Below are 24,565 nucleotides of genomic sequence, written 5' to 3' on the forward strand. Positions count from 1 at the left end.
TAGTATGTCTTACTGTGTGAATGGGAATGAATGATTTTAAATGTTATTACAGTTTTAAAAGTTTTTTAGCTAAAGTGGTACCGCTACTTAAGAACTTAATTCGTTCCGTGACCAGGTTCTTAAGTAGAAATGTTTGTAAGTAGAAGCAATTTTTCCCATAGGAATCAATATAAAAGCAAATAATGTGTGCAAACCCATTAGGAAAGAAATAAAAGCTTGGAATTTGGGTGGGAGGAGGAAGAGGAAGAAGAGGAGGAAGACAGTCGCTGCCCAGAGTGAAGGGAGTGTTTCTTTTCTCTGGGCGCTGGCAGAGGTTTATTCCCTCTCCAAGTGCCCAGAGAAAGGAAAATGCTTTGTTCGCTCTGGGCTGCTAAATTATTATTATTATTATTATTATTATTATTATTATTATTATTATTACAGTATTATTATTTGGATTTGTATGCCGCCCCTCTCCGAATCCTCCTTAAGCGCCACCGAAAGGCTCCTCTGGCAGCCCAGAAAAGCCCGAGATGGCCGGGATTAAAGGGGGAATGGCAGGAAACTCACCAGGCCTTCATGCCGCTCTAAAAATTTCCTAGGAAATTTTTCTGGGCTCGGGTTCTTAAGTAGAAAATGGTTCTTAAGAAGAGGCAAAAAAATCTTGAACACCCGGTTCTTATCCAGAAAAGTTCTTAAGTAGAGGCGTTTTTAAGTAGAGGTACCACTGTATATTAATTGGATTTTTTAGATATGTATATTGTTTTGAGATGTTGTGAGCCACCCCGAGTCCTCGGACGAGGGGGCATACAAATCCAATTAATTGTTTAAAAAACCCTACAAGGTTGTGTGCAAGATTTCCAAAACATCAATTTTGCATAAGCTACCACACATTAGATATTCTTAGCCTTCCATGATTGCTGTTGACAGCAATGTCCTTGGCCCAGCCATAGCAAAATGCTTTTCCACACTTAAATACATTAAAAATTGCAGGCTGATCATATTTAATCAACCCTGCAGACCAAAATCAAACAAGATACAAGGGTGTGAACAAATGCCATTTACCAAAGTAAACAAATTGCCCTAGAAATGAACTAAAATGCCTCCTTCGACATAGCAACAGCTGCTGTTTTTCCTGTCTCAGTAAGAAGGTGGCTGTACTGTAAGAAATAACACAACTGAACTGAGTTTATCATTAATAAATTTAGGCTGAGCACAAAGCCTAGAAAGAAGACCAGAGTTAAATAAACCAGACCAAATGAAACGAATATGGAGAGCTCCGATCAACTTGCAAGGGATTTGCAATTATTTTCAAAAGTTTCCAAAGCAATTATTTTTAATTGATTAGAAACATAGAAACATAGAAGACTGATGGCAGAAAAAGACCTCATGGTCCATCTAGTCTGCCCTTATACTATTTCCTGTATTTTATCTTACAATGGATATATGTTTATCCCAGGCATGTTTAAATTCAGTTACTGTGGATTTAGCAACCACGTCTGCTGGAAGTTTGTTCCAAGGATCTACTACTCTTTCAGTGAAATAATATTTTCTCATGTTGCTTTTGATCTTTCCCCCAACTCACTTCAGATTGTGCCCCCTTGTTCTTGTGTTCACTTTCCTATTAAAAACACTTCCCTCCTGAACCTTATTTAACCCTTTAACATATTTAAATGTTTCGATCATGTCCCCCCTTTTCCTTCTGTCCTCCAGACTATACAGATGGAGTTCATGAAGTCTTTCCTGATACGTTTTATGCTTAAGACCTTCCACCATTCTTCTAGCCCGTCTTTGGACCCGTTCAATTTTGTCAATATCTTTTTGTAGGTGAGGTCTCCAGAACTGAACACAGGATTCCAAATGTGGTCTCACCAGCGCTCTATATAAGGGGATTAGCTGGTTGAAGCTGCCTATATTTGCAGATAACTTAATGAAACAAAACAGTACTCTAGGACAGTGATGGTGAACCTATGGCACGGGTGTCACAGGTGGCACATGGAACTGTATCTGCCAGGGTGGCGCAGCAGGTAGAGTGCTATACTGCAGGCTGCTGAAGCTGACCGTAGATCTGCAGGTCAGCGGTTTAAATCTCATCACCGACTCGAGGTTGACTCAGCCTTCCATCCTTCCATGGTGGGTAAAATGAGGACCCGGATTGTGGGGGCAATAGCCTAGCTCTGTTTAAAAAGTGCTATTGCTAACATAAGCCGCCCTGAGTCTAAGGAGAAGGGCGGCATAAAAATCGAATAAATAAATAAATAAATCTGCTGGCACGTAAGTCTTTGCCCTAGTTCAGTTCCAACGTGCATGTGTGTGCTGGCCAGCTGATTTTTGGCTTGCACAAAGGCTCTGGGAGGGCATTTTTGGCTCCCAGAGAGTCTCCGGGAGGATGGGGGGGGGCGCTTTTACTCTCCCCCAGCTCCAGAGTAGCATTTGAAGCCTGGAGAGGATGAAACACGAGCCTATTGGGCCCATTAGAAGTTGGGAAACAGGCCGTTTTCGGCCTCCAGAGAACCTCCCGGTGGGACGGACTGTTTTTGCTCTCTCCATGCATTGAATTATGGGTGTGGACACTTGTGCTTGTGTGATAGCAGTCTGTGGAGAGGGGCGGCATACAAATCTAATTAATAATAATAATAATAATAATAATAATAATAATAATAATAATACGAAGATCTAAAAATCGAGCTGCAACGACTCTGGCATAAGCCAGTGAAAGTGGTCCCAGTGGTCTTTGGCACGCTGGGCGCAGTGCCAAAGGATCTCAGCGGACATTTGAAAACCATCAGAATTGACAAAATCTCCATCTGTCAATTGCAAAAGGCCGCGTTACTGGGATTGGCAAACATAATTCGCCACTACATCACGCAGTCCTAGGTGCTGGGGAAGCGCCCGACTGGTGATGAAATACGAAATCCAGCATAGTGATCTCGTTTCCTGTGTTGTATTGGCAATAATAATAATAATAATAATAATAATAATAATAATAACAACAACAACAACAACAACAACAATGCATGCTATTTCGGCATCCGAGGAAAAGAAGGTTTGCCATCACTGCTCTAGGAAGTGGAGGAAAATATTTATTCCTTCCTTCCTTCCTTCCTTCCTTCCTTCCTTCCTTCCTTCCTTCCTTCCTTCATTCGACTTCTATGCCGCCCAATCCCCAAGGACATCCTTGCATTGATGACCATCATAGCATCCCGACAATCACTTGATCAAAATTCAGTCGAAAACAGGGTGGCATGCAGACTGCTGGAAACTCAGCTTGTGCGCGTGCTCATAAAATTTGGGGGGTAAAACGGGAAAAAATGATTATTATTTAAATAAAAGATAGCGGCGCCTACAGACTGAGACCGACCAAACCGGGTGGGTGACACCATCGTGACATCACCAGCAGGTCACTACTGGTTCAAGTGAACCGGTCCGAACTGGGAGGAACCCACCCAGTAGTGTGTTCCTCTTGGTGTAGCTAACTGTGTGCAGCTCTGGTGCACGAGTGCGGGTCCGAGCGCAATTTTGCTTCCTGCACCTGTGCAGGTAGCAAAATCTTGCACTGTGGCACAGGTGCGCGCGTGCTTCAGCCAGGGTTTTTGCTTCCGTGTATGCTTCCATGGGAAAAAAACCCTCACTGAAACATGCACGCATGTGCATCCCTGTGCAAAATTCTGCTACCTGCCCAGGTGCAGGAAGCAAAATTGTGCTCGAACCCGCACTTGTGCGCCAGAGCTGTGCGCGATTAGCCATAGTGGCAGGACCCCCACTATTAAACCCACCGCTGGTGTGATACTACTGGGAGAAGCTAAATGTTGGCTTGGGATGAGATCTGATCAGAACGGCGATGATGCACAGCGGTACATCACCGGCGCAGGCCAGCCTGGAGATGCTCTGGAGGTTATGACCTGGTCTCTGGAGGCCATGAGATACTGGGTGGATCAAAACAGGCTTCAATTAAATCCCAGCCAGACTCAGCTGTTGTTCGTAAATGAGAGATCTGGCTTAGTTCCTGTTCCAAACTTGGCTCAGGACTGAGTTATATTATCTATCTGTCTGTCTGTCTGTCTGTCTGTCTGTCTTTCTGTTTGTCTGTCTATCTGTCTATGTCTATCTGTCTGTCTGTCTGTCTATCTGTAACTGTCTATCTGTCTATCTGTCTAACTGTCTATCTGCCTAACTGTCTATCTGCGTAACTGTCTATCGGTCTAACTGTCTATCTGTCTATCTGTCTATCTGCCTAACTGTCTATCTGTCTATCTGTCTATCTGCCTAACTGTCTATCTGCCTAACTGTCTATCTGTCTATCTGTCTGTCTGTCTAGCTGTCTAACTGTCTATCTGCCTAACTGTCTATCTGTCTATCTGTCTATGTGCCTAACTGCCTGTCTATCTGTCTATCTGTCTATCTGCCTAACTGTCTATCTGTCTATCTGTCTATTTGCCTAACAACCTAACTGTCTATCTGCCTAACTGTCTATCTGTCTATGTGCCTAACTGCCTGTCTATCTGTCTATCTGCCTAACTGTCTATCTGTCTATTTGCCTAACAACCTAACTGTCTATCTGTCTATGTGCCTAACTGCCTGTCTATCTGTCTATCTGCCTAACTGCCTAACTGTCTATCTGCCTAACTGTCTATCTGCCTAACTGTCTGTCTATCTGTCTATCTGCCTAACTGTCTATCTGCCTAACTGCCTGTCTATCTGTCTATCTGCCTATCTGCCTAACTGTCTATCTGTTTATCTGCCTGTCTATCTGTCTATCTGCCTAACTGTCTATCTGCCTAACTGCCTGTCTATCTGCCTAACTGTCTATCTGTCTATCTGCCTAACTGTCTATCTGCCTGTCTATCTGCCTAACTGTCTATCTGCCCAACTGTCTATCTGTCTATCTGCCTAACTGCCTAACTGTCTATCTGCCTAACTGCCTGTCTATCTGTCTATCTGCCTAACTGTCTATCTGTTTATCTGCCTAACTGTCTATCTGCCTAACTGCCTGTCTATCTGCCTAACTGTCTATCTGTCTATCTGCCTAACTGTCTATCTGGCTAACTGCCTGTCTATCAGCCTAACTGTCTATCTGCCTAACTGCCTGTCTATCTGTCTATCTGCCTAACTGTCTATCTGCCTAACTGTCTATCTGTCTATCTGCCTAACTGCCTAACTGTCTATCTGCCTAACTGCCTGTCTATCTGTCTATCTGCCTAACTGTCTATCTGTCTATCTGCCTAACTGTCTATGTGCCTAACTGTCTATCTGCCTAACTGTCTATCTGTCTATCTGCCTAACTGTCTATCTGCCTGTCTATCTGCCTAACTGTCTATCTGCTTAACTGTCTATCTGCCTAACTATCTGCCTAAGTGCCTGTCTATCTGCCTAACTGCCTAACTGTCTATCTGACTAACTGTCTATCTGTCTATCTGCCTAACTGTCTATCTGCCTAACTATCTGCCTAACTGCCTGTCTATCTGTCTATCTGCCTAACTGTCTATCTGCCTAACTGTCTATCTGTCTATCTGCCTAACTGCCTAACTGTCTATCTGCCTAACTGCCTGTCTATCTGTCTATCTGCCTAACTGTCTATCTGTCTATCTGCCTAACTGTCTATCTGCCTAACTGTCTATCTGTCTATCTGCCTAACTGTCTATCTGCCTAACTGTCTATCTGCCTAACTGTCTATCTGTCTATCTGCTTAACTGTCTATCTGCCTAACTATCTGCCTAAGTGCCTGTCTATCTGTCTATCTGCCTAACTGTCTATCTGCCTAACTGTCTATCTGTCTATCTGCCTAACTGCCTAACTGTCTATCTGCATAACTATCTGCCTAAGTGCCTGTCTATCTGCCTAACTGTCTGTCTATCTGTCTATCTGCTTAACTGTCTATCTGCCTAACTGTCTATCTGTCTAACTGTCTATCTGCCTAACTGTCTGTCTATCTGTCTATCTGCTTAACTGTCTATCTGCGTAACTGTCTATCTGTCTATCTGTCTGTCTATCTGCCTAACTGTCTATCTGTCTATCTATCTGTCTATCTGCTTAACTATCTATCTGCCTAACTGTCTATCTGCGTAACTGTCTATCTGTCTATCTGCCTAACTGTCTATCTGCCTAACTGTCTATCTGTCTATCTGCGTAACTGTCTATCTGTCTATCTATCTGCCTAACTGTCTATCTGCCTAACTGTCTATCTGTCTATCTGCGTAACTGTCTATCTTCCTAACTGCCTAACTGTCTATCTGTCTAACTGTCTATCTGTCTAACTGTCTATCTGTCTATCTGCCTAACTGTCTATCTGTCTGTCTATCTGCCTAACTTACTGTCTATCTGCCTAACTATCTGCCTAAGTGCCTGTCTATCTGTCTATCTGCCTAACTGTCTATCTGCCTAACTGTCTATCTGTCTATCTGCCTAACTGCCTAACTGTCTATCTGCCTAACTATCTGCCTAAGTGCCTGTCTATCTGCCTAACTGTCTGTCTATCTGTCTATCTGCTTAACTGTCTATCTGCCTAACTGTCTATCTGTCTAACTGTCTATCTGCCTAACTGTCTATCTGTCTATCTGCGTAACTGTCTATCTGTCTATCTGTCTGTCTATCTGCCTAACTGTCTATCTGTCTATCTATCTGTCTATCTGCTTAACTGTCTATCTGCCTAACTGTCTATCTGTCTATCTGCGTAACTGTCTATATCTATCTGCCTAACTGTCTATCTGCCTAACTGTCTATCTGTCTATCTGCGTAACTGTCTATCTGTCTATCTATCTGCCTGTCTATCTGCCTAACTGTCTATCTGTCTATCTGCTTAACTGTCTATCTTCCTAACTGCCTAACTGTCTATCTGTCTATCTATCTGCCTAACTGTCTATCTGTCTATCTGCCTATCTGCTTAACTGTCTATCTTCCTAACTGCCTAACTGTCTATCTGTCTATCTGTCTATCTATCTGCCTAACTGTCTATATGCCTAACTGTCTATCTGTCTATCTGCTTAACTGTCTATCTTCCTAACTGCCTAACTGTCTATCTGTCTAACTGTCTATCTGTCTAACTGTCTATCTGTCTATCTGCCTATCTGTCTGTCTATCTGCCTAACTTACTGTCTATCTGTCTGTCTGTCTGTGTATCTGTGTATCTGTCTGTCTGTCTATTTGTCTATCTTTCTATCTGTAACTGTCTAACTGTCTATCTGCCTAACTGTCTGTCTGTTTGTCTGTCTGTCTGTCTATCTATCTATCTATCTATCTATCTATCTATCTATCTATCTATCTATCTATCTATCTATCTATCTATCTATGTACCTACCTACTTACTTACTTAGTTATTTGACTTCTATGCCGCCCAATCCCGAAGGACTCAGGGTGGATTACAACAATATAAATACAATATACAGTGGTACCTCTACCTAACAACGCCTCTAGTTAAAAACTTTTCTAGATAAGACCCGGGTGTTGAAGACTTTTTTTGCCTCTTCTCAAGAACCATTTTCTACATAAGAACCTGAGCCCGGAAAAAATTCCCAGGACATTTGAGAGCGGCACGAAGGCCCAGCCAGTTTCCTGCCATTCCCCCTTTAATCCCAGCCATCTCGGATTTTTCTGGGCTGCCAGCGGCGCTTAAGGAGGCTTTGGCAGTCCAGAGTGAACGGAGCATTTTCCTTTTTCTGGGTGCTTGGAGAATGAATAAACAAAGAAATGCTCCCTTCACTCTGGGCAACGACTGTCCTCCTCCTCTTCTTCCTCCCCCTCCTCCCACCCAAATTCTGAGCTTTTATTTCTTTCCTAATGGGTTTTCATGCATTATTTGCTTTTACATTGATTCCTATGGGAAAAATTGCTTCTACTTACAAACTTTTCTACTTAAGAACCTGGTCACGGAACAAATTAAGTTCTTAAGTAGAGGGACCACTGCAAATAGATACAAAACGATAGAAAGAAGTCAAACATTATCTAAGACTAAAACATTATTTAAAACTGAAACCCCATTTAAAAATTATTACAAAAATGACAGTCATGCATGTATTTTTCTTAGATTTGCTATATGTAGGGCCAGGATCATCAAAGGGCTTATGACTTATATAAAGTCACTTAGGTAGATCTATGATCATGTTGAGACTAGAAGCTTATTCTTTATGATGCATTCTAACATCACAAGCACTCGCTTACCGTCATACACAAACTCCACTGTTGTTTTTGTTCTAAGTAATATTGTAATTTCTTGGAGCCTTTTGAGGTTCATTTTCCACGAAGAGTTGAGCAACTTATATCAGAGGTGTGCCAACTCAACCAGACTCTCAGTTCATTGATACACTTTAAAAAAAACCAATTTAATGTTCTCAACAAGGGAGATGGTCAAGCATATTATTTGGTAGTATGTACCATTTCATTCTAAAAAATTGTGTTTAAGATTATGTAGTACAAGCTGCACACATTAATACAAGGGGTAGGAACCATAGTTCCCTCTAAGCTGAGCAGTGAGCCATGGCTCACTTAAAAATCATCATCAACTCAGAGTTTTCCAAACCTGCCCAGAAGCCGAGAGGGAAAGAGTGAGAAGGAAGGAGAGAGAGAGGAAGAGAGGAAGAGAGAGAAACAGATAGAAAAAAGAGAGGAAGGAAAAGAGAAAGAAAAAGAATGGGAGTAAGGAAGAGAGAAAGAAAATCCAAATCTAGTTTGAAACTAGCTCAACTATTTAAGTGGCATTTTGATATTGATGGAGTTGCCCTATTATGAGCTCACTGTTATAGACACACAGTACAGTATTTTATTTTGAAATTCTCTGAGGCCAAACAGGGTGGGTTTTTTGTTTGTTTGTTTGTTTATTTATTATTTCTGTGCTGCTCAGACACTATACTTTTCCGCCCCCCCCCCCCAAAAAAAAAAAAAATTAGAGGGAACACTGGTAAGAACTGTGGCCTTCAAACACCAGACTCAACTCTGAGTATTTATTTATTTATTTATTTATTTATTTATTTATTTATTTATTTATTTGTATGCCACCCCTCTCCATAAACTCGGGGCGGCTCACACTAATAATAAAAACAATATACAGTAACACATCTAATATTTAAAAATATCTAAAAACTTCTTATTTAAAAGCCAAACATACACACAAACATACCATACATAAACTATATAGGCCTGGGGGAGGTGTCTCAATTCCCGCATGCCTGATGGCAGAGATGGGTTTTAAGGAGTTTACGAAAGGCAATCCTAATCTCCGGGGGGCAATCCTAATCTCCGGGGGGAGCTGGTTCCAGAGGGTCGCGGCCACCACAGAGAAGGCTCTTCCCCTGGGTCCCACCAGACGACATTGTTTAGTCAACAGGACCCGGAGAAGACCAACTCTATGGGACCTAACTGGGTCAATGGGATTCGTGCGGCAGAAGGCGGTCCCGGAGATATTCTGGTCCAATGCCATGAAGGGCTTTATAGGTCATAACCAACACTTTGAATTGTGACCGGAAACTGATCGGAAACCAATGCAGATTGTGGAGTGTTGGTGCAACATGGGCATACTTTGGGAAGCCCATGATTGCTCTCGCAGCTGCATTCTGCGCAATCTGAAGTTTGCAAGCACTCTTCAAATACCTTGAGCTTGAACATCTACTGTATATTTTATTAAGCAAATCAAATCCCCTGTCATAGCAACTGTTTGGTCGGCTATTTAAAGTCTCCCTGGAATTACCTCCCACTTTAGATCTCTCTTAAATGCTCCATGAAGTTAGATCAGGATGTTGAGACTCTAGAAGGAGTGCAGAGAAGAGCAGCAAAGATGATTAGGGGACTGGAGGCTAAAACATATGAAGAACGGTTGCAGGAACTGGGTATGTTTAGTCTTATGAAAAGAAGGACCAGGGGAGACATGATAGCAGTGTTCCAATATCTCAGGGGTTGCCACAAATAAGAGGGAGTCAGGCTATTCTCGAAAGCACCTGAAGATAGAACAAGAAGCAATGGGTGGAAACTAAACAAGGAGAGAAGCAACTTAGAACTAAGGAGAAATTTCTTGACAGTTGGAACAATTAATTCATGGAACAGCTTGCCTCCAGATGTTGTGAATGCTCCAACAGTGGAAGATGTTGGATAACCATTTGTCTGAAGTACTGTAGGATTTCCTGCTGAAAGGGGGGGGGGGTGGACTAGAAGTCCTTCAAGGTTCCTTCCAACTCTGTTGTCCTCATTATCATACTTAAATGATCCATGTGCATATCCCTTACTCTATGAAGTATTTACAGTACATTTGTATTGTATTCGTATTTATTAGATTTGTTTGCTGCCCCTCTCCGAAGACTCGGGGTGGCTAACAATAATATAAAAGACAATGTAAACAAATCTAATATTAAAAATAATCTTTAAAACCCCCAATTTAAAGAACCACTCATACATACAAACATACCATGTATAAATTCTATAAGCCTAGGGGGAAGAGAAATTTCAATTCCCCCATGCCTGACGACAGAGGTGGGTTTTAAGGAGCTTGCGAAAGGCAAGGAGGGTGGGGGCAACTCTGATATCTGGGGGGAGCTGGTTCCAGAGGGTCGGGGCCGCCACAGAGAAGGCTCTTCTCCTGGGTCCCGCCAAACAACATTGCTTAATCGACGGGACCCGGAGAAGGCTGACTCTGTGGGACCTAACCGGTCGCTGGGATTCGTGCGGCAGAAGGCAGTCCCGGACATATTCTGATCCGATGCCATGAAGGGCTTTATAGGTCATAACCAACACTTTGAATTGTGACCGGAAATTGATCGGCAACCAATGCAGACTGCGGAGTGTTGGTGTAACATGGGCATACCTTGGGAAGCCCATGATTGCTCTCGCAGCTGCATTCTGCACGATCTGAAGTTTCCGAACACTTTTCAAGGGTAGCCCCATGTAGAGAGCATTACAGTAGTTGAACCTCGAGGTAATGAGGGCATGAGTGACTGTGAGCAGTGAATCCCGGTCCAGATAGGGCCGCAACTGGTGCATCAGGCGAACCTGGGCAAACGCCCCCCCCCCCCCCGCCACAGCTGAAAGATGTTTCTCTAATGTGAGCTGTGGATCGAGGAGGACGCCCAAGTTGCAGACCCTCTCTGAGGGGGTCAATAATTCCCTCCCCCAGGGTTATGGACATGCACTGCTATGGTTCAGAGTTTTAGCAAATGAGCAATGACGTCTTGCAAAAATATAGGGTTTTGTGCCGTCTGAATTCTACCTTTGATATATGATATGCAAAATAAAAGCAAGCAGCAACACATTGCTATATCTTTCAAAGATGGCAGGAAGCTAACTAGGGCAGGACCTATATGCCCCCATCTCTAGGGTTTGATAGGTGGTCAAGGGTAAGGTTTCTTTCTCAGAGCCTGGGCCTTTAAAAACTGCATAACGAAGGCCAATCAACAAACTTTGCTACTTGGAAAAGGCTTAACCAGTTGACCATCACCTGTTATGCAAGCTGGTGTAAGAGCACTCAAGCTATAAAAAGACCCTTGGTTAGGGGTGTCAAATGACTACCCAGAAGGATATGAATATTCTTAATGAACGGGATTGGCTTCATTTGCCGCCAATGTGTTCTTTAAAAAGTTTGAAGGTTCTTGCCAGATAGGAAATCTGCTTTATTTTTATTTTCATCATTAAGTTGTTGAGAGTTTTTTGGGGGGCGGGTCTGTTAGACCAGTGTTTCCCAACCTTGGCCACTTGAAGATATTTGGACTTCAACTCCCAGAATTCCCCAGCCAGTAATATCTTCAAGTTTCCAAGGTTGGGAAACACTGTGTTAGACAAAGCCACCCAACAAATTCTGTAGTCTCCCTGCATTTCTAAAGTTCTTTGACAATTTTAAGAGCTGTGGAGTTGGGCTTTAGAGTTGAAGTCCATGCCTCTTAAGGTTGTTAATTTATTTTATTTTTATTTATTTATTTATTTCGTCCAATACACAATGAGAGTTTTAGTGGGGATATATATATATATAATTATTATTATTATTATTATTATTATTATTATTATTATTATTATTAATTGGATTTGTATGCCGCCCCTCTCTGTAGTCTCGAGGCGGCTAACAACAGTGATAAAAACAACATGTGACAATCCAATACTAAAATAACTAAAAAAAACTTATTATAAAAACCAAACATACATACAAACATACCATGCGTAAATTGTAAAGGCCTAGGGGGAAAGAATATCTCAGTTCCCCCATGCCTGATGGCAGAGGTGGGTTTTAAGAAGCTTACGAAAGGCGAGGAGGGTGGGGGCACTTCTAATCTCTGGGGGGAGTTGGTTCCAAAGGGCCGGGGCCGCCACAGAGAAGGATCTTCTCCTGGGTCCCGCCAAACGACAGTTTAGTTGACGGGACCCGGAGAAGACCCACTCTGTGGAACCTAACTGGTCACTGGGATTCGTGCAGCAGAAGGCGGTCCCTGAGATAATCTGGTCCGGTGCCATGAAGGGCTTTATAGTTCATAACCAACATTTTGAATTGTGATCGGAAACTGATCGGCAACCAATGCAGACTACACATAATAAAATACATGATGGTTATAGAGGAGATACTCATAGTAAAATATATCTATGACAGAATAGAAAAGGATATAGTAATAAAACATATGAATGAAAGAATAGAAGAAGAGATATAGGAATAGAAAAAAGGAATAGGAGATATAGGAGAGCAATAGGACAGGGGACGGAAGGCACTCTAGTGCACTTGTACTCGCCCTTTACTGACCTCTTAGGAATCTGGATAGGTCAACCGTAGATAATCTAAGGGTAAAGTGTTGGGGGTTTGGGGATGACACTATGGAGTCCGGTAATGAGTTCCACGCTTCGACAACTCAGTTACTGAAGTCATATTTTTTACAGTCAGGTTTCGAGCGGTTAATATTAAGTTTAAATCTGTTGTGTGCTCTTGTGTTGTTGTGGTTGAAGGTGAAGTAGTCGCCGACAGGCAGGACATTGCAGCATATGATCTTGTGGGCAATACTTAGATCTTGTTTAAGGTGTCTTAGTTCTAAACTTTCTAGGCCCAGGATTGAAAGTCTAGTCTCGTAGGGTATTCTATTTCGAGTGGAGGAGTGAAGGGCTCTTCTGGTGAGGTATCTTTGGACATTTTCAAGGGTGTTAATGTCTGAGATGCGATATGAGTTCCAAACAGATGAGCTGTATTCGAGGATGGGTCTAGCAAAAGTTTTGTAAGCTCTGGTAAGTAGTGTGAGATTGCCAGAGCAGAAGCTACGTAGGATTAGGTTTACAACTCCTGAAGCCTTCTTGGCTATATTTTTGCAGTGGGCTTTGAATACATTTTTGCCAGTATTTACAAGTTGAGGCCCTTTAGGTGTGCTGGGACTTCAATCCCAGAATCTAAAACCAGCACGTGATTGGAAATTCTTGGAAATGTTATCCCGTTACATTTAAGGAGGGCTATGTTTGTGCCAATGAGGTTGATTCATAGCATGGGTTCAAAGGAATCTGATAACTGCCAATCCCAACATAGAAATGGACCAAGTCATATAGTTCCCTCTTTGAGAATCAAGTTTGGTCTAGCGGTTAAGGTGCCAGATTAGATAAATAAAGATGTTGGTAGCATGTTCATTACAATGCTTCTGAAACTGAGCGTTACCGTGCAGAAATGGAACCAGGCAGGGATGTCGTAGAACTGGAACTGTTGGTATCAATATTAAACTCCTCTGCCTTTCCTTTATTGTGGTAGATACCAACTTAAGTTCCTTCTGAAGCTCGTAGGCGCCCTCTTCTGACAGATATTCTGAAACAGCCTCATCTTAACAGAAATAACAGAATAACAATATTGGAAGGGACTTTGGAGGTCTACAAGCCCAACTTCTTGCTCAAGCAGGAGATACTCGCTGTACAAATTGATGGTGAGACCACACTTGGAGTACTGTGTACAGTTCTGGACACCGCACCTCAAGAAGGATATAATAGAACTGGAAAAGGTGCAAAAAAGGGCAACAAGAATTATTTTATTTATTTATTTATTAGATTTGTATACCGCCCCTTTCCGTAGAATCGGGGCGGCTCACAACACAATAAAAACAGTTTATAACAAATCTAATAATTTACAATTTAAAATATTATAAAGGAAATGGAGCACCTCCCTTATGATACCAGGTTACAACGCCTTGGTCTCTTCAGCCTTGAAAGACAGCGTTTAAACTTGATCGAAGTGTATAAAATCATGCATGGGATAGAAAAGGTGGATAGAGAAAAATTGTTTTCTCTATCACACAATACTAGGACGAGGGGGCCCTCCCTAAAGCTCATAGGTAAGAAAGTGAGGACTCCGTAGTGTCATCTCCTAAACACCAATATTTTACCCTTAGACTATCCATGGTTGACCTCTCCAGATTCCTAAGAGGTCAGTAAGGGGCGTGCATAAGCGCACTAGTGTGCCTCCCATCCCATCCTATTCTCTCTCCTATATCTCCTATATCTTTTCTTCTATCCCTATATCTTTTCTTCTATCCCTATATCTTTTCTTCTATCCCTATATCTTTTCTTCTATGCTCTCATTGATATATTTTATTCCTATATTTTCTCCTCTATTCTCTCCTTGATATATTTCACTTCAAGTATATCCACTATAACCTTCATTGTGTATTATTATGCGTTGGACAAAATAAATAAATAAAATAAACTGTGCAGATTCCGTCTAGATAAGATCTCTTCTCAAGCAGGTATGAAAAATGAGAAGCAAAGGACGGAAATCTTCCTACAGAGAACACAAACAAATTGATGGAATGTGCTGAAATGACAAAACTTATGAACTACAGAATTGACAAGAGTTTACCACCATGTAGGAAAAAAATCTTTAAGTGGCTAGAAATAAAACAAACAGTAATAAATAGTAATTGTAAATATTAACACCAATGGAAATTATTGTGATAGATTAATAATGTGGTAGACAGACATACATGCATATAATTTTTTCTCCTCCAATGTTACAGAAATGTAAAAATGTTTGTGTCCTGTTACTATATTGTTTTTAAAAACAATAAAAATTATTTTTAAAAAGACAAATGAGAAGCCCTGTGTGTCCCTTTCAGGCAAAATATGAACAGCTGTATTTTTCAGCTGCAAGAGAAGTGTGGCTAAAATCTCACCTGTCAGATTTCAACCTTTATTTCCCTGCAGCAATACAAAGGAACATCTCTCCAAGGATTGGTGCTTGGCGAAAAAGGCGGCCACCCAAAAATGCCACCTTACCAGCCCAACACTAACAAAACAATAATGGACCATTTGTGGATGAAAACCGGATTTTTTTCATCGCTTCTCTTTAAGTTCAATCAGCTAAATTGTTAAGTATTCAATATGCACCAAATTAAGAGGAAGGAAAACAAAGGCGAGAGATGCAAATAGAATCCAGCGGGAAGATCCTCACTATAGGCTTTGTGCAAAGGGTGGTGAGCAAAGAAACATAAAAGATTGATAGCAGAAAAAGACCTCCTGGTCCATCTAGTCTGTCCTTATACTGTTTCCTGTATTTTATCTTAGGATGGATTTATGTTTATCCCAGGCATGTTTAAATTCAGTGACTGTGGATTTACCAACCACGTCTGCTGGAAGTTTGTTCCAAGCATCTACTACTCTTTCAGTAAAATATTTTCCCACGTTGCTTCTGATCTTTCTCCCAACTAGCCTCAGATTGTGCCCCCTTGTTTTGTGTTCACTTTCCTATTAAAAACACTTCCCTCCTGAACCTTATTTAACCCTTTAACATATTTAAATGTTTCGATCATGTCCCCCCCTTTCCCTTCTGTCCTCCAAACTATACAGATTGAGTTCATTAAGTCTTTCCTGATAGGTTTTATGCTTAAGACCTTCCACCATTTTTGTAGCCCGTTTTTGGACCCGTTCAATTTTGTCAATATCTTTTTGTAGGTGAGGTCTCACAATATTCCAAATGTGGTCTCACCAGCGCTCTATATAGCGGGATCACAATCTCCCTTATTAGATTTGTATCTGTATTGTTCCATTTTTTTTGTGAGCCGCCCCAAGTCTTCAGGGAGGGGCGGCATACAAGTCTAATAAATTATTATTATTAAATTATTATTAATTTAGGAGCCGGGGTGGCACAGCAGGTAGAGTGCTGTACTGCAGACCACTGAAGCTGACTGTAGATCTGAAGGTCAGCGGTTCAAATTTCATCACCTGCTCAAGGTTGACTCATCCTTCCATCCTTCCGAGGTGGATCAAATGAGGACCCGGATTGTGGGAGCCATAGGCTGGCTCTGTTAAAAAGTGCTATTGCTAACATGTTGTAGCCGCCCTGAGTCTAAGAAGGGCAGCATAAAAATTGAATAAATAAATAAATAAATTGTTATTATACTTCTAGCTATGCAGCCAATCATTTTACTTGCTTTCCCTACCGCCTGACCGCACTGTTCACCCATTTGGAGACTGTCAGAAATCACTACCCCTAAATAATAATAATAATAATAATAATAATAATAATAATAACAACAACAACAACAATAATAATTTTAAAAATTAGATTTGAATGCTGCCCCTCTGCGAAGACTCCTTCTCTTCTGGAGTTTTTGCTAGCAGAGAACTGCCAATACAACGGATGGGGAGGCTGGAAAAAAGAGGTGAACAACCTAGCAAGGCGCCCCCAGAGACGGTCTTCAGCTCCCGGGGAGAGAAACGCAGCGTGCGCGATGGAGAACCGCTGGCACAAGCCTTCATCCTTGCAAGCCAAACCTCCCCCAGGAAAATCCGTCGTGCATCCTCCGCGCATCGCCCACGAGATGCCCAAGCGCAGCAAGCCGACTTCCAAGTAACGATCCCCACGATGCAATTTAAAACCCATGCGGGTTGTTTTGGGGTTTTTTCCCCCGGTCCCGATCCAAGGAAGCCAACAACCGCAGCAGCGCCGCATTTGAGTGCCGCAACACCACGCAAAACGCTCCTTGCATGTAAAACACCGCATGCGACCATGCAACAAACCCATTCTGCAGGGTCCCCGGGCGAGCGCGCGAACCTTATATATAGCGAGAGTGTGAGCGAGCGGCAGGGCAGCCAATGAGAAAGGGCGCGCGCTCCCCTTGCCCTCCCCAATCGGATGGCGGAATGGACGCCAAAAGGCCCGCCTCCTCCCGTGAACCAATGGGAGGCGCGGCGCCGGCCAGCGCCCGGGCCGACTTCCCGTCGCGCGGGACCGCCCCCCTCGGGGTGCGCGCGTCGGGCCCAGAAGGGGGTGTGTCAGGGAACCCGGGAGAAAGTAAAGGTGGGGGGAGGGGGGGAAGGGAGCCCGATAATGGCGGCCATGAGGAGAGAGCTCCGCGGCAGCTCTGAGGTAAAAATGAACCTGAAAAGCGACGCTTCGGCCCGTGTCGGGGAAAGCCGAGACGGCGAGGAGCGCCTCTTTTGACAGGCCCAGAGTGCATGGCGGGCAGCTTGTGCGCGCCTCTCTGCTGGGCCTGAGGAGGAACCTGAGGCGAAGCGGCCTGCCTGGCTCTTAGGCGACCGTGTCGTCGGGCCCGGGCGCTGCGGGCGAGGCTGCTGTTGCTGACACGGCCGCCTGCTTTCCTCCTCACGCCAAGCGGGTCGCTGCGAGCCGGCCGGCCGTGTCCCAATCCGGCTGTCAAATCCCGGCCCTCGCCTGACGCCGGGCTGTCAAGTGCGGTGCGGCGGTGGGAGAATGAGGCCGGCCGGGGACGCTCTGGGCGGCTACAGCCCGTCAAGCGCTTGGCGGCCCAAGGGCGAGCTCGGGGCCCGCGGTCGACGGTGGGTAGACTGACGGGTTCGGGTCTTTAAAGGCGGCGTGTTGGCTTGTCCTATGGCCGAAGAGATTTCCCCCGCCGGGCTCAGCTGAGACGCGGCCGGCCCACAAATGGGGCTGTTTTCGGCTTCTTTCCCCTTGGTGGAGCGGGAGGGGTTGGTGCCCTTTCGAGTCCCCCTTTGTGGAGGCAGGTAGATTAGAGCCAGCCAGCCACGGTGGGGCCTGTTCCGGTTCAAGGCCTTTGATTGTCATTGCAGGTCATGTATCCAAGGAAGTTGGTTTAGCCTCTACTGCTGCAGTCCATACAAGAAAACAAGACAGCATGAATAATATAGAGAATATTATGCAAGTTGTTAGAGAGAGAAAAAAAAACCCTAGTCATACATTTCCATATGTACATCATATTCTGTGCAACATGTATATTATTCTGGTGTTTGATCTTATATTATGGTATACTGTATATACATAATACACAGTAAATAAACATGCCCAGGCTCAGCCGAGATAAAGGGATGGATCTCCTTCCATGTTGTGAAAGAGGGAATTGGCTTCCTCTGGGGTTAAATTTCATATCGAAATGTTGACAGTTCTTCTGAATTGAGTATAGTTCAGCGATGGCGAACCTATGTCATGGGTGCCACAGGTGGCACGCGGAGCCATATCTACTGGCACATGAGCTGTTGCCCTAGCTCAACTCTAATGTGCATGTGTGTGCCGGCCAGCTGATTTTTGACTCACACAGAGCCTACTGGCCCATCAGAATTTGGGAAACAGGACATTTCTGACCTCCGTGGGGCAGGGGAAGCTGTTTTCGCCCTTCCCAGGCATTGAATTATGGGTATGGGCACTCACGCTTGTGCGATAACACACGCGCACGCTCTTTCAGCACACGAGGGAAAAAAAGGTTTGACATCACTGTTATAGGTGGTCTTCAACTTATAACCAATAGTGAGTTGCTGGTAGTGGCTGACAGATTGGGCAATTTATACACGACTGCTACTGGTGCCAGTCATATGGCTGCCGCCATCTTTTTTTGTATTTTTGTTTGTGCGCACGCTTGGGATGTGCATGCGCACACATAGCGCCTACACATGCGACAACTGAAGCAGTGGCCGGTGCTAGCAATCCACCCCTCCTTAACAGCAGTTCATTTAGTGACAGTTCAAAGTTGCAGCACCACTGAGAAAAAAGTGAGTTATGGCCATTTTTCAGAGTTGCAGCCTCTGAAGCATCCCCATGGTCACGTGATCAAGATTCCGATGCTTGGCAATTGGTCCACACTTATGACGGTTGCTCTTGCAATCTCCTGATAATCAAAGGCAACAGGGAAGCCAGATTCACTTGACAACCAGGTTACTCACCAAGTGTGGTGATTCACTTAACAGCTATGGCAAGCAAGGTCGTAAAACGGGACAAAACTCACATAGCAAATGTTTCACTTAACAATAGAAATTTTGGGCTCCATTGTGGTCGCAAGTCAAGGACCAAGGAATTTGGGCCTCTTCCATTCAGGTGCTTCTTTTGCTTCATGGGAGTATAATATGCTTGACTTGGCATAGATGGGGAGCCTGTCAGTGAGTTCAAATGAGCAATTTGAATTGGTGGAAGCCATTTGCTTGGTGGAATAATTTTGCCTCTAAGAAGGTATTTCCATAACAACTGTAAACCTGCATTGTTATCTTTAGAATGTGGCCGGTAAAATTCTAGCCAACCCTACTAGAGTTTTCAGAACTGAGCAAAGGTATGAGCAAGAGTTGATATTTAGTCCATTAAATTTGTATTTGCAGGAAATATGCTTTGCTGTTGTACAGATTGACCCAATTTATTTACATTTTTATTTTAAAAATGGATTTATGTCAGGCTATGAATTACCCAACACAGCTCTCTGCTCAAATATGTTATGTGTATAATACATTCTCCTGCAAGTCATTTTTTCTATTATTGGTGGATGTTTAGCAGCATTCCTTGTTTCATTTGATTTAAGAAATCTGCCATAAGAAAAAGATAGTTAAAACATATCTTCCACTATGCTAATTTATTCAGTCTTATCCATTTCATAGAAAAAAGGTGCCCATTTCTGGAGTTTGTGTGTGTGTGTGTATGCAATTAATCGTGCTGTACTTTGTCAGCTACAGTGGCTAGATTAACAAAAACTCCATTTTTATCTTAAGATATGAGAAAACAGCTACATTTTTTGTATGTGTTTCTATTTCTAGACACCTTGACCTTGAAAATGGTGAGTAGCCAGCCAAAATACGATCTAATAAGAGAGGTTGGTCGTGGCAGCTATGGTGTGGTATATGAAGCTGTAGTAAGGAAAACCTCTGCACGTGTTGCGGTGAAGAAAATTCAGTGTCATGCACCAGAGAACGTAGAACTGGCCTTGCGGGAGTTCTGGGCACTTAGTAGTATTAAAAGCCAACACCCAAATGTAATCCACTTGGAAGAATGCATATTGCAGAAAGACTGCATGGTTCAGAAGATGTCCCATGGTTCCAGCTCTTCGCTTTATTTACAGGTAAATGAAGATAATGATAACAGACATTGCTTTAAAAGTTTTAAAAAATCAGTTTATTTATTTATTTATTGGATTTATATGCCGCCCCTCTCCGTGGACTCGGGGTGGCTAACAACAGTGATAAAAACAGAATGTAAAAATCCAATACTAAAACAGCTAAAAACCCTTGTTATAAAACCAATCATACATACAAACATACCATGCATAAATTGTAGAAGCCTAGGGGGAAAGATATTCTTGCTTTTCTATGTTTGATATAGTTTTAGATATTTCAAAAATCTTGCCACTAAGCAACATTAAGGTTCAAGGAAAGAATAGAGTGTACTTCCACTCAGGGTTGAAATGAACCCAAATAGCTGCATCTGAGCGGGAGGGGGAAGCCTCGTGTTGCCTTTGCAACTGGCTCTCTGATGACCCGACCGGCAGGCAGGCCCAAACTGGGAGCACTTCACTTCTGCCTCCACTGAAGAACATTGGGTCTTACAATTGAGTTCAAAGAACAAAGCAAATTTCATTAGAGTTGATCAAGCTATTTCTTACCACAATGCTGATTTTTTTTAAAAAGTAGTCTCGGATAAAAGCTATTGAAAGGATTATTAATGCATCTTTTCCGAGGGGGAACAATTTTTCCTTACAATGCTACAAAATTTATTTACCTAATGTACAACCCACATTTCTGCTTAAACAAGTACCCAGAGACAATTGAATGTCCTAGGTGGGTTATACATTGAGTAAATTTTGTAGCATTGTAAAGAAAAATTGATCTCCTTGGAAAAGGTACATTAATACTTTCAATAGCTTTTATGTTAGACCACTTCAAAAAAAAAATTGTCACTCACGGTTTGACTAGTGTGCTGTACATTGGGATTTGAATAATGTTTGTTCGATATATTCATGAACTATCTTTGTATTGTAGCTTGTAGAGACCTCCTTGAAGGGTGAAATTGCCTTTGACCCCAGAAGTGCCTACTATCTTTGGTTTGTGATGGATTTTTGTGACGGAGGCGATATGAATGAATACCTCCTGGCCCGAAAACCCAGCCGTAAGACCAACACTAGTTTTATGCTTCAGCTCAGCAGTGCCCTGGCTTTCCTGCACAAAAACCAGATCATCCACCGTGACCTCAAGCCTGACAACATCTTGATCTCTCAAAGCAGGATGGATGCGAGTGACTTGGAACCTACTTTGAAAGTAGCTGACTTTGGCCTCAGCAAGGTTTGTTCAGCATCAGGACAAAACCCAGAAGAGCCTGTGAATGTAAATAAATGTTTTCTGTCCACTGCTTGTGGCACAGACTTCTACATGGCTCCTGAAGTTTGGGAAGGGCACTACACTGCCAAAGCAGACATTTTTGCATTGGGGATTATAATCTGGGCAATGCTAGAAAGGATCACTTTTGTGGACACAGAGACCAAGAAAGAACTCCTGGGCAGTTACGTGAAACAAGGGACTGAGATTGTACCTGTTGGAGAGGCATTGCTGGAAAATCCAAAAATGGAACTACTCATACCTGTTAAGAAAAAGAAAATGAATGCTTGCATGAAACAGCTGATTAAGGAAATGCTTGCTGCTAACCCACAAGACCGGCCAGATGCTTTTGAACTCGAACTCCGGTTAGTCAAAATTGCTTTTAAAGACAGCAGTTGGGACACGTGACTTCTGAAGTACTTTGCTTTTTTGGCAGAAATGTGTGTAACAATGGTGCAGCATTTAAAGAAGCAAAAACCAGACTAACCCACATTTTAAGAGTCAGGGCTCCATATGTTTCCCCCATTGCATTTCTCTTTATTTTTGTACGCTAAGCAAAAAGGTTGCTCTTCTTGTTTCAGTATCCAAATATGTATATTCCCGAGCTACATCTGTAAAAAGCTTTCCAACTTATCAGGAAAATTAACAAGTTGGGCAATGGTTTTCTAGGAATACTTTATGGAATATTTCAAACATTCCAGTTTCTTACTGCAGAATCTTGAATGCCCTTGAAGGAGAAGACTTGCATGCTGGCAATGCAAATCATCAGTCAACTTTGTAGAGTAAATGTATATATATTTATGTCACTGTGAGTGATGTAACCCCTTCCAATATGGAAATGATATGTTCCAAATTTATAGATTTCGTAGAATTGAATGATTGTGACCCATTCTTTGATGCCCCAGCTTCTGTGCCCATTCCCTTCCCCTTAAAACAGTGTGATGACACAAAATGAGGTCTACAGTATGATGCACAAGGCACCTCTGATTCAAGCACTGTAGGGAAAATCGTAGTTTGGAAGGTTGTATTAAATAAGCTGATAGCTCATTCCCGTTGAGGTGCCAACATTTTGTCATGATACCATATATTTAGGTATATTTTTCAAGGATAACCAGATAATTATTTTGTATTTGACATTTTCTTTTAAAAAAAAAAGGCTTTGGGGTTTTTTTAATCTTCAAATTATGGTTCCCTCAAGATTTAGTTTGTTGTTTGGCAGAGATTCATTACTTCTGTTTGGGTGAAAATTAGAGAAAATTGGCCACTGTTTTTTAAATACATACAAGGAGAGCATCGTGTATAATTAGTCCCAACTCAAAGCCTAAATGTTCATCCCACTACCATTGTAGTGGATAAAGCCACTGATGTGACATTAATGGCATTACTTTTGCCCACTGTACTGGATCCTAACTGGAGTCTGTACTGCTAAGCTGAATATCTCTTTTTGTTTCCGTCTGAAGCGGTCAGCAACCGGCTTCTCTCACAGGCTACTGGTTTGCAGGTTGCAGCATCCTGTTCATACATACAGTTGAAAAGAATGACAAATCTGGTGCAATAAGCAAATGAAGGCTCAATTTATGAATAAATACTGGTAGCTAAATTTCATGAGAGGAAATAGTGTAGTATATGTCTTCATGTCAAAAATATTTTATTGTACAGGTTGAAACTGTCCCAATGCCATCAGCTACAGCACAGAAACCAGAAAGTGAATTGTCCTATGTTTTCTTAAGAGAAGCACTGTAGAAATTATGTTTTAAAATCCTTGTTTGATATTCCTAGAATCTGAAAATTAGGTAAGAAAGGTATTTGTTTACTCCTTAGCTGCTATGTCCACATTAAACAAGGGGACATTCAAGAGGATATATTTCTAAAACTTGAAAAATAAATGATGGGGGGAGGGGTTGTTCAGTGTAGTTATCAGTCATGTAGTATAATCCTTTTCTTGCTAATAGTAAGCAAGTCTCACAGTTCAGTGAGGTAAGTATGCATAGGATTGTTACTTTAATAGTTGATGCAATTTTGGGGGGGGAAATCAATTTTTTTCATTAAAATAACATATATCAGTATAACAGATCTATTTTAAGAAAATTTCAACTAGGGTAACATATAACTGGCTTGCATTGCTAAATTGTTTTAGCTGAAGATCCTGGTAATGTTTGCCCTTTAACTGAGAGGATAAGACAAGAGCTTGACTTACATACGTTTAGAATATCAACGCTTCAAAGTAAACAAACGTCTTCATTCTTTAAAGCACCGTTTTGTGCCTTTAGAGACAAGATTGCATTGCACATAGGATGACACTTCTGTGGTTTCCTGTGCTCAATGACACTATGTACCATCAACTGAACAGTTACGTACTTTTTGTGTCAAACATAAAGAATGAGTGCAGGATACTTACAGTCCTTATATATTAGAAAAACCAGCAACTCTCAACCACATATGTCCTAACTAGTCTGATTACTACATACAGTTTCTTGGCACCTAACAAGTCTTTCAGATTTTTGGACATATTATTTGGTGTTCTTTTTAGTGCAGTGCAGAAGCTACAAACAGAGCAAATTACATATTGCCCAGTTACACAGTTCATGTTAAAAGTGCACTTGTTTCTTATTTTTAAAAGTTGGGGAAACTTCTCTGGTCACTTCTGTTATTGGTGCTTAGTATGTTGGCATTGAATGTCAACTTGATTGTTCCATTTATTATCTACTGAATAATTGTCCCTTAAAATCTCTGTGTGTGATTTTTGTTGTTGATCGTGTTTGGTTTGATTTCCTGTAAAATATTTGAAATCCATTGTTGCAGTCACAGAACAATCCACCAGCGTAAGATAAAATAAAATAAAAAAACTCATCAGCACTTCAAAGAGAAAGGAGTTTCAAAGCTTTCTCTTATAAATTGTAAATTTTATTTTGTGAAAAATTTATTCGGGGGGGGGGGATTATTGTGTAATTTATTGAGTTCATAACTTTTAAAAAATAAAATAAAAGTCTGAATTGACCAATGAGTAGTTGTTGTCAATTAGTCTACAAGCTTGGCTTCACTCTTAATTCTCAAGCATTCTGTCATTGTTAGGATTACTGTTCTGCTTCTTAAATACCTGTTCTTCAAG

The 24,565-nt window shown here is 42.1% G+C and overlaps 1 protein-coding gene across 1 annotated transcript; it reads left to right on the forward strand.

Annotated features, from left to right (window-relative positions):
- Positions 1-17,171: 17,171 nt before the first annotated feature.
- Positions 17,172-24,457, forward strand: LOC139155598 (serine/threonine-protein kinase PDIK1L). Its single transcript, XM_070730798.1, has 3 exons — positions 17,172-17,263; positions 19,906-20,207; positions 21,124-24,457. The coding sequence occupies exons 2-3, from the start codon at positions 19,923-19,925 to the stop codon at positions 21,862-21,864; spliced, it is 1,026 nt and encodes a 341-aa protein (XP_070586899.1). The 5' UTR covers positions 17,172-17,263; positions 19,906-19,922; the 3' UTR covers positions 21,865-24,457.
- The last annotated feature ends 108 nt before the right edge of the window (positions 24,458-24,565 follow it).

The sequence above is a fragment of the Erythrolamprus reginae genome, unplaced genomic scaffold, assembly GCF_031021105.1.
Source record: "Erythrolamprus reginae isolate rEryReg1 unplaced genomic scaffold, rEryReg1.hap1 H_31, whole genome shotgun sequence".
Lineage (NCBI taxonomy): Eukaryota > Metazoa > Chordata > Lepidosauria > Squamata > Dipsadidae > Erythrolamprus > Erythrolamprus reginae.